General features: G+C 51.4%; 1 protein-coding gene across 1 annotated transcript in view; it reads left to right on the forward strand.

Moving 5' to 3' along the window:
• Positions 1-10,638, forward strand: part of PPP2R4 (protein phosphatase 2A regulatory subunit 4) — a 46,330-nt gene that overhangs the window by 32,995 nt on the left and 2,697 nt on the right. Inside the window, exon 9 of the mRNA XM_015427375.1 lies at positions 10,226-10,333. Within this exon, the coding sequence (XP_015282861.1) occupies positions 10,226-10,333 (108 nt within the window). The remainder of the gene's footprint in view (positions 1-10,225; positions 10,334-10,638) is intronic.

The following is a 10,638-nucleotide window of genomic DNA, read 5'->3' on the forward strand; positions in this document are numbered from 1 at the left end:
AGCCTGCAGATTCCACGCTGTGTGCAAACCCCGCCCTCTTCTTTGAAACAGAATACTTCCTGCAGACCTCCCCTCCCTCCCTCCTCCCACCCACGTGGAGCTGTTTTACAGGGCTTAAGAACACAGGGGCTCTCCCTTCTCCCCCCACCCCCTACCCCAAGAGGCCCGCCAAGCTCAGAGTGTGGACGTTTTCAGGAAGTGTGTCGGATTTCCCGGTTCTGCTGGGCTATTGGATGCTGCCGGGCTCAGCTGCCCTTCTGTGCTGCAGTTTTTCCCTAGTGGTTTTAAATTTGATATTGTTGATTGGCAGGGCTGGGCCCATGATTTGGGGGGACCTGGGCAAGGTGCCATCCCGGGCCTCTGCCCACTGGGCACAGTGCCCCTTCATGCACGTGAACACATCCTCCCAGAAGAGGAAGTGGTGGGCAGCACCGTCATGTTCCTTGAGGCTCTTCCAGTTTCTGCGTTGTAGAAACGAGCATGAAATGATCATACTCTGTGCCTCATTGAATGAACCCCGGGAGGAAGCTGTTCCAGGCGGGAGTGGGTAGCTTGAGTATCTCTGGCTTGGGCAGACGCCCCAGGGTGCCAACTCTCTGATAGCATCCAGCTTTTAAATGTGTGGGAACTATATTTTATAAGCATTGCTATTAGTTTCCTTGGGGAGCCCAGTTGGGCAGGATGAAAATTTGCACTTGTAAACATTTCTAACATTCTTTTTCACTTTGGTATAACCAAGAAACAGAAAACTGGGTGGGGCTATGCAGATGAAGGGGTGGGGCTTTCCAGATAAGAGGTGACTGCAGTCCCTAGGGGCAGGGAATGGGGTAAACCTCTGCCCCAAATGTATTTATGCAGAGTGAACCCTTTCCCCGTTTTTCAACTAAGTAAATGGGTGCAATTCATTTCTATAGGGAAAGGCTAGAATATAGGATCAGACCAAAGGCCACCTGGTCCAAATTTCACTTCTGCTGGTGGCCAGACAGATATTTCTAGAAAGCCTCCAAGTAGAGCCTGAAAACGGTAGCAGTCCCCATTGCTTGGCCTCAGCAGCAGTTTAAGGGTATGCTGCCTCTGAATCGGGAGGTTTCATTGAGTTTTCATGGCTAGTAGCCATTGACAGACCGTGAATTTGTCCAACCCAGGTTATCAACCCAAGTTTCAAGCATCAATTCTGCTTTGCGTTAAATGGTACTTCAGTTGTGTGTTCTGAACTGACTGCTGGTTGATGAAAGGGTGAACCGGTGGTAACAGAAGCAGGGGTGGGGATTCTCTTTCCAGACAACTGAACTTTGTTATGGTGAGAGCAAAATCTGCCCTCCACCTGTGACACTGGGTAGCCTGCCTCTCATTGACAGGCTGGTAAAATACAGTAGAGTCTTGCCATTTATGGATTTGTGACTTATGGTCCACAGTCTGTCTGTGTGATGCAGTCTCTAGTTTGTCTATACTCTCACCATACCACCTTCATAATCTTTGTACCAATAAAATTTTGTAGGACGTTTGCTACTAGGAGGCAGCAGAACCCTGCCTCAAAGTATTTATGGATTTCACCATTTGCAGCGATCCCAGGAATGGATACCCCGTGGTCTACCATATGTCTTTGTGAGCAGAGGTCTGGAAGCGCACTGCGCCACTGAGGGGTAGTTTCTACCCCTTGCCTCCACACACACTCTGCCTATCAGAATTATGGGCATTTTGTTGGTGTAAAAACAAAAAAAAGGTTAAATGTATATCTGTGTTCTACCCCATCCTTGAAATGTTGCTTACTTGTGTGTAATAGCTGCATTCTGGAGCTTCTTCATACTCCACGAGCAGTTGTTTCATCGTTCGCTCTGTCAATGGATGTCACTCTCTTCCTTGCTAAGCTTGGCCACTGTGTGCAGCTTGCAGTGCCATTTCTTGTGCGAGTTGCAGCCATTATCACTTTAGTGACACCTTGTGACAGAACAGAGCATTACAACACCAGCAAAAAGGGGAAAGCCCAATTTACACAGTCCCACCCGAGAAGAAGCACATTCAGATGAATGCATCTCTTCCCAAACTCAGCCAGTCAGCTATAGAAAAAGTGGAAATACAACTTGCTGCAATCTTTGTAAGCGTACAAGCCGCTGCAGTGATTTCTTTTGCTCCTGTGCTTTATTCCCATGTTCCTGAGAGAGAGTGCTCCGTTTTTCTTCAAATGACTGTATCTAATTGTTGTTAGTTTGGGAACCACACTGGGTCTCTAGCAAAGGAGAGCTTGGCTCCGCGGCTGCGTTCTTGCAAAATTCCATCTTTTCCACAGACTCCCACACAGACCGACTTCTCTTCGCCCCGCTTTGTTCCTTTGTCTAGAGTTGATTCCACCCCCCCTCCCCTTTCCAGCTGGTTTGGCTCTGGCTTGTCGCTTCTTTGAAAGGCCGGGGCCTGAAAGTGCTGCGAGTCAGTCCCTCGTGAGGCGTCTCTGGGTCCACGGGAGACGGGGCGTTAGAATCTGGGGGCAGAAATGCCCCCAGCAGCCCTTTTACCACGTGTGACTTCAGAGCATGACAAAAACCCAGGCTGGGTTTGTGTTCCTTTCAAAAGCTAAGAGCAGGCAATGCAACCATTCTCCCCCCCCCCTTTTATTTTTCTTCTCTGCTTCTCCCCCCCAGTTTAAATCTGTCTTCTAAATTTGGAGGTTTTGGAAGGGTGGACTCGGATTTCAGCTGAAAGGGAAGGAACTGACAGGAAGCAGCTCTGCAGGGCTGCCTTCCCTCCCCCCTCCTTTTCTTGTCTTTTTTTTTTTTTCTTCACTGACAGAGGAACCATTTACAAAAGGCTGATTCTCTTGGGAACAGAGAAGCAGGAACGCAACGTCTGTGAGTAATTTCCTGCTCAATATGGCTGCCCTGACTCACTCCGTTCCCCTGGGGTCACTGTGGGACCGCAGCTCTCTCTCTCTCTCTAAAAAAAAACCCCCTGGCGTCTCTGTGCCCCCCCCTCTCTCTCTCTCTCTCTCTCTCTCTCTCTCTCTCTCTCTCTCTCTCTCTCTCTCTCTCTCTGTGCCTCTCCTGCCTTTTCTCTCCAGCTCCATTGCTTTCTTCTCTCTTCTCCCTTTGTGGCTAGAATGAGCGAAGGTTTTCCTCCCTTTTCCTCCCCCCCACCCCTCCGCCCCAGTTCTAAACAATAGCAGGGGCTTCAGCTAGAGCAGATGTTGGTTTGGAATTAAAGCTGTGCCCACACGGTCGGTCGGGGTGCAGTTTGGGTTCCCAGCCTCAAGTCTTCGGAGCCAGCCTGCCAAAGTGGCCGTCCCCTTTGAGGCCTGGAGCCCTCCGCCCACATGAAAGCCCCTGGGCCCTGCCGGGGATGGCCGGGAGAGCCGGTTCCATTTGCGGCAGGCCCAGCCTCAGAGGTGGGGATCGCTGCCGCATGTGTCCAAACGGACCCTTGTGGAACCAGGTGTGGAGGTGCAGGGAGCTGGGGGCAGGGAGCGCCGTGAGGGCTTTGCATGGGATGATTCCAAGCGCCTCCTTCCAAAACTTCTCATTCCGAAGTGGGGAGGCACTTGTGTTTGTGGACACCCAGTTCTGTTTTTGGAGGGCCTGCGCCGGGAGCAAGCAGGAGAGGAAAGCCCAGCTTGCAAGGTCTGATGCACGAGCGCGCCTTGAAGTGGCTTTGTGGCTGGGACAGTCACCTGCTTAAAATCAGTTTGGGATCGATTGCCTGAAACCACCCTTACGATGATGAAAAGCACGTTCTTTGTTTCCAGGGGGTTCGTTTTGGGTCGGCGCTCAGTGGCAGAGCATGCGCGTTGTGTGCGGGAGGTCCCGAGTTCACTCACTGGCATTTCCTGCTAAAGGGAGCAGGGCTGGGAGAGACCCTTCTCTGCCGGAGACCGTGGAGCGCCCCTGCCAAGCAGAGAGTTAGACGGACTGGAAGAAAACAGCTGTGTCTGTGTGTGCGTGTGTCTTGGAAGAGGCATTCCCTCCTGCGCAAGCAGAGAGGCATTCTCCCTGCTCTGAAATACTGTCCGCTATCCACAGTTTTATTTAAAGATTACTTGTATCAAAACTAGTAACCATCTGTCCAAAAACTCTGCTGCCCATTGAACTGGGCCCATCTTTTCCATCAGAAACGTTTTAACTCAATCCATTGAACTGGCAGTGCATTCCAGTGCAGAGCTGTGCCCTTCTAAATCCACCGACTTCGACTAGGGTTGCCAAGCAGTGTTCCCTCTAAGCTGAGTTAGTGTGAGCTGGCTCACAGTTTTTTAGCCTTCGGCTCACACATTTTTGTCTTGGCTCAGGAAGGAGGGCTTCAAAGCAAACCAATTTATGCAGTAGCCCAATCGCTCGCTCACAACTTTAATGCCAGGAGCTCAAAAAGTAGAATTTTTGCTCACAAGACTCCACAGCTTAGAGGGAATATTGGTTGCCAGGTCCCTCCTAGTAACCAGCAGGGGATGGGGGGACTTAATGGAAGCAGGAGGGAGGCCCAGTCGACGTGCAACGATGTGCCTTACGTCACTGCCCACGTGACCTGGAAGTGACATCACCGCACAGCAATGTCAGGCAACACTCTGGTATTTGGGTAAAAACTCTATGGTAAATCTGGCTTCTATCATAGAGTTTTTGCCCAAATACCAGAGTGTCACCCCCATGTCCCTGACCTGATAACTTCCAGGTCACATGGGCAGTAATGTTGACATGTTGCCGCATGTTGGCTGGGCCTCCCTCATTTTCGAGGTAAGTTTCCCCGCTAGCCAGCTGATCAGCAGTGTGGAGGTGGGGCTTGGGGGCAGAGGACCCCCCACCTCCACTGGAGGGTCTAGCAACCTTAACTTCAGCAGAAGTAGATGGGTGCAGTGGGATTGCACTGTAAACCCTGCAGCCTCGTGAGCAGCTTCCAGAGGCCCCTAAATTTGGAGCAGCCACCAAGACTTCTCTAGTCCAAAGGACATTTTGTGTGTGTGTGTGTGTGTGTTATTTAGGGTGGGGCCTGGAGATATCCCGCTTTTACAACTGATCTCCAGCGGACAAAGATAGATTCCCCTGGAGGAAACGACTGCTTTGGAGGGTGGACTTTGTGGCCTTGCGCCATCCTGAGGCCCCTCCCCTCCCCAAAACCCCGCCCTCTCCTGGCTCCACCCCCAAAGTCTCCAGGTGTTCTCCGACCCAGTCCTTGGCAACTGTAAAGTTATTTATAGGCTGCCTTTCTTACTGGGACTCCAGGCGGATTGTGTGGAGGGAGTTGCTACAATCGACAGGACGGGACAGTCCGTAAACGATGGGATAGGGTTAGGGTTGCCGAACCGTCCACAAGTCTAAAAACAGAACCGAAGCAAAGCAGAAGTATTTACATGACACATTAAATGATGCACAAAAATTGCGTAGTGGGATCCTAGTTTTAGCAAACTACACAGTAATACAGGCCACAATTCCTAATAATTTTTCCAAGTAACTCTGTGAGTCATTTCATACACTGTGAGTCTATTGCCTGCATCTTGAATAGTTCTGTTTGGCATACTTTGCGGAAAGCCGGGCAAGCGGGAGTTTTCCTGACCTCCCCGTGCAGGCCGTTCCACAAGGTGGGGGCCACCGCAGAGGAGGCCGGGTGTGTGCAGAGGCAGTCTTTGATTTGGTCCATTTGTGGCTTGGCACCTGTCCTGGTGGAGCACAGGGGGAGAGGCGGTCTTGCCGATCAGAGGGTCCAAGGCCAGGAAGGGCTTTGTGACAGCTAATAGTTGCCACTAAGTCCCACTGAAGTAGAAGAGGCGTGGGCTAGGTGTGACTAACCTGCTCCATTGCCTGCAGTGGAACTCGAGCGTGACTAGCCTTCTGTGGATGAGGAGGGCCACGTGGGGCTGGGATGAGGGTAGCCAAATTGCTCTTCACTGCCGCATCCTCATCCACACTAGGGAAACAAGGATTTATCTTGCATCATTCCAGAAGGGCAAACGGTCTGTTGTAGCAGAAATAAGCAGGAGTCCTTAAGGACTAACCATCTGAGAGCCAGTTTGGTGTAGTGGTTCAGAGTGGCCAGTGTTCCCTCTAAGCTGCGGAGTCTTGTGAGCAAAAATTCTACTTTGTGAGCTACTGGCATTAAAGTTGTGAGCAGGTGATTTGGCTACTGCACAAAGTAGTTTGCTGTGGAGCTTTCCTTCCTGAGCTAAGACAAAAATGTGTGAGCCGGAGGCTAAAAAAACGTGAGCTAGCTCACACTAACTCAGCTTAGAGGGAACATCGGTTTGGGTATCCTTCCACTTTAGGGGGAATCCTGGGAAACGACCGGTGGGTTTGTATTGTGACAAGTCCTGATTCGAAATGCATCCTCTGGCATTGCCACATCTGTTTCTGAAACTGGGTATCTGATTCTGCAAAAGAGCAACAGATGGTAGCTGGAGAGAGTGGATGGGGGGAAACTTCCACAGATCTTAAGGCAATTGTCAGAACCCTGGAGCAGTCAGTCCCCAACAACAGTCATTCAGAGGAATAAAAGTTTATTGAGAGACTGAAGGTGTCCAGACTCTTAACGTTGGCCCCTGCCACACGGCAAGGAAAACACCCGGCAAAGTGCGGCTAAATAGAGCCGCACCAAAAAAGAGACGCGCGGGCGGGATCCCACGGATCCCGTGCACCGCGCGCTGTTGCTCCCTGGCAAGATCAGATGCCGGGGAGGTAGGGACGCTCGGGAGGGGGAGGCTGCCGAACTGCGCACTGCACCTGCTGGATGACCTTGGGCAAGCCATAGTTCTGATAAGAGCTGTTCTTGAAAAAGAGCAGTTTCTGTCAAGAGCTCTTTCCGCCCCACCTACCTCACAGGGTGTCTGTTGTGGGGAGGAGGAGGGAAAGGAGTCTGTAAGCCGCTCTGTGACACCTTTGGGCAGTAAAGGGCCATGGGGTATGAATGCAATCTCTTCTCTTCTTCTTAGAGGGCCCTGGTCTAGGTGACCTCCAGCGGCCCTCTCCTTGCTCACGTGCACGCACGCATGTGCACACACCCCCAGAGAGGGGAGTGCGGTTCCTTTATGCTGCTTCTTGCCGGCATTGATCAAAAGAGAGTGAAGGAGCGATTCTCTGCCGCTGCCCCTCCCAAGGGAAATCAGACATCGTCCCTGAGGCCTCTGCGATGTCCCCCAGATGGAGAAGGCAGGTGGCCATGTCTGCAGTCCGTGGTGGGGGGCCTTAGCAGCTGCCGGGCCATGCTGGTCCCGTGTTGCTGGCGTGGCAAATAGTGAGGGGGACACACAAACCTTAGCATCCTTCTGGGGTCAGTTGCACAGCGCCTTTCTGGGATCTCCTCTTTGTGTCTGAAAGCATCCTCTTAAAAAAAATTCAAAAGAGACATTTCAATTCAGATGCTCCTCTCCTAATAACCTAAGAAATCTTACGGTTGTGTGCAGTGTTCCCTCTAAGCTGTGGAGTCTTGTGAGCAGAAATTCTACTTTGTGAGCCGCTGGCATTAAAGTTGTGAGCGAGCAGTTTGGCTACTGCATAAATCAGTTTGCTCTGGAGCCATCCCTTCCTGAGCTAAGACAAAAATCTGTGAGCCGGAGGCTAAAGACCCCCCCACTACACATGAGGCCGGCCTGAAGCCAGAGGGGTTGAAGACTGTCCCCTGTACAAGAGACTTCCCCTCCCTCCCCTGAATTGCAAAGCATCGGGGCCACTGGGGTACAGCAGAAGGGCAGCCATCTTGCTCAAGTGCCCGCTTGGCTTTTCATCAGGCATAGCACTGAAAGTTTGAGTCTGTTAGCACCTTTAAGACCCACAGCATTTAATTCTGGCCATAAGCTTTTGTGTGCATGCAACGTGAAAGCTTATACCCAGAATTAAACGTTGTTGGTCTTAAAGGTGCCAGTGGAGATGTTGTTCGGCCTCTTGCTTTCCAGGGTGTCCGTGGATGTGTGCGTTCCTACTACAGGAACAGGCGAAGGAAGCAAGCTAGTTGTTTTCTAACTCATGAGCTTCTAGCCAGGTCATCCAATGAGACTTGTTTTCCCAGAGTTCCTCTTCAGCAGGTCTTCCGCCTTGTGGTTTATGATGTCATGGGAACTTCCCCTCAGCAAGCTGAGCTGCGTTTCTTCCCTGGTTTTGAGAACAGAGTTTTACTTCTTCCGGTGTGCCCAGACTTTGTTTCTCCACCACCACCTTGGTCTCTGAAATGGATTTCTCCCCACCCCACCCCCCAAGTGTTCAGGCTTTACTTCTGCTTTGGACACCAAACGTTCACTCTCTGTGGGCCGTGTTTGCAGTGGGTGCCCCAAAACGGTATTGCGCTGTGAGGTGTACATATGAAAAGCCAGTATACATTCCTGCAAGTGCTGATGTGTTGGATGTGGGTGGAGTCTTGCGCTGCTTTGTGTGGTGGGGGTGTTGTGTGACCCAGCTCTGTACTCATCCCCATTTTCTTTTCTCCACAACCAAATCTTTATCATCACAGGAAGCAGAAGGATGAGGGTGGTAGTGAATACATGCAATTCATTAAGCGTATAAACTTCATTCACACAAACATCTAAAGTGGTTCAACATGTACAGGGTTTTTTAAAACGTATTTTGCATATGTAAAAGGTAAAGGTTCCCTTGCTCGAAAGCCAGTCGAGTCCGACTCTAGGGTTGCGGTGCTCATCTCTGTTTCAATGCCGAAGAGCCAGCGCTGTCCGGAGACATTTCCGTGGTCATGTGGCCGGCATGACTAAACACCAAGGCACACGGAACGCTGTTACCTTCCCACCGAAGTGGTACCTATTTCTCTACTTGCAATTTCTTGCTTTCGAACTGCTAGGTTGGCAGGAGCTGGAACTAGAGACGGGAGCTCACTCCGTCATGCGGCACACTCGGGTCTCGAACTGCTGAACTACCGACCTTCCACAGCCTGCAGTTCAGCGTCTTAACCATATATGGGCAGGGTAAATGTATACTCGTCTCTTGACTGTGTAAAATAGAATAAAAACACTGTCCTTCTCCCCCGAAGAAAAGAGCATGGAGCAAATGCAGTTTAAGGACAGGTCGTCCAGAGTTTAGGAGAAAAGCAAGCTCTGTAACCCTCAGTGTGTTTTTGCACCATGATCCCCTGTCTCTGTCCCGCGTTATCAAGTGCCGCACTTTTGGGGCCCATGTTCCATGTTATGTTTGTCTGTAGAGGATCCCTTAAGCGCCTGCCACGGAGTCTGCATTGTAGAAGATTCTGAGATGCATGGTAGCACAACTGGCAGGGTCGGGAGGCTTCCGGGGGCTTGGAGGGCCCCACTCCCAACCCCCGACTGCTGTAAGTTCCAGTCCCTGACCGACCTGGCAGTGGGGGGAGATCCCTAAGGATGCCTAACTAAAACACCCAGGGATGGTATTCTCTGTCTATATTTTTGGTCATGTCAGCAAGACCCAGTAGGGGAGCGCGTTGAGCATCTGTGCAAGGGTACAATGGTGCCCTGCTCTGGATCTCTCGAGCGGCCAACCGCAACACTTTTGCTCGCTGCTGGAAGCTCAGGCTCTGTGTTTTTAGCTCCGCCCCACCCACAGTGCTCTCCATAATATCTGAACATGCTCGGTGTGGTGCACACCAACACTTAGACCCCAAATTAAACTTTGTTGGTCTTAAAGGTGCCACTGGACTCAAACTTCGTTCTCTTGCATCAGACCAACATGGCTACCCACCTGAGGCTAGGTAGGGGAAAGCGTGGATTCAGCCCCACTCCAGTCTGCTCTGAAGTATACCATGCGGTCTCTCGCTCACATGCACACAAGCACAACTCTTAACTGACCTTACAGGGCCCTTGTGAGGATAAATATGGGGAAGGGAACTGTGCATGTCCAGCACTCCTTGGAGGAAGGGCAGGGCAAAAAAGTGTCCTAAATACTCACCTGAAGAAGAAGAAGAGATTGGATTTATACCCCGCCCTTCACTCGGAGTCTCAGAGCGGCTTACCATCTCCTTCCCCTCCCCCTCCCCACAACAGACACCCTGGGAGGTAGGTGGGGCTGAGAGAGCTATTTCAAGAACTGCTTTTTCAGGGACAGCTCTGCCAGAACTACGGCTTGCCCAAGGTCATCCAGCAGCTGCAAGGGAATCAAACCCGGTTCTCCCAGATAAGAGTCCGCACACTTAACCACGACACCAAACTGGCTCTCTACACCCTGAGGAGTTCAGTTGGAAGCAGAAAGGGGGGGGGGAGTATTTCCCCTGCGTCCTGCCCCGAGCATTTCCCCTGTTCTTTGCACAACGTGCTGCTGTCTAATGTGCGTCCTTCCCTTCTGCCTTCCAGATGAAGACAGGCCCATTTGCGGAACACTCCAACCAGTTGTGGAACATCAGCGCAGTCCCTTCCTGGTCCAAAGTCAACCAGGGCCTCATCCGCATGTATAAAGCTGAGGTGAGTGAATAGGCACACGTTTTCTTTTAGAATATTTATTGTTTGGTTTTTGCATTCTGCGTCTCAACCCGTGGTGGCTTACAACCGTGAACCGTGCACCCAACGCAAAGGTCCACTCGAGCAGAGAGGCCAAGGACGCAGGGCTCACTGTGAGGTCTTATTCCCCGCACGGCAGAAGGACCATGAACGACTGCCTTTTCTCCCACTAGCCCCATTGATGTGGGGGGCTCAGGCATCCCACATCACCTGGTGTCCCCTGGGGGAGACTGCCCTTCGTCCCTCTTTTTTTTTTTCATAATATGATA

This window comes from Gekko japonicus, unplaced genomic scaffold (assembly GCF_001447785.1).
Source record: "Gekko japonicus isolate JY-2015 unplaced genomic scaffold, Gekko_japonicus_V1.1 scaffold2172, whole genome shotgun sequence".
NCBI classification, from domain to species: domain Eukaryota; kingdom Metazoa; phylum Chordata; class Lepidosauria; order Squamata; family Gekkonidae; genus Gekko; species Gekko japonicus.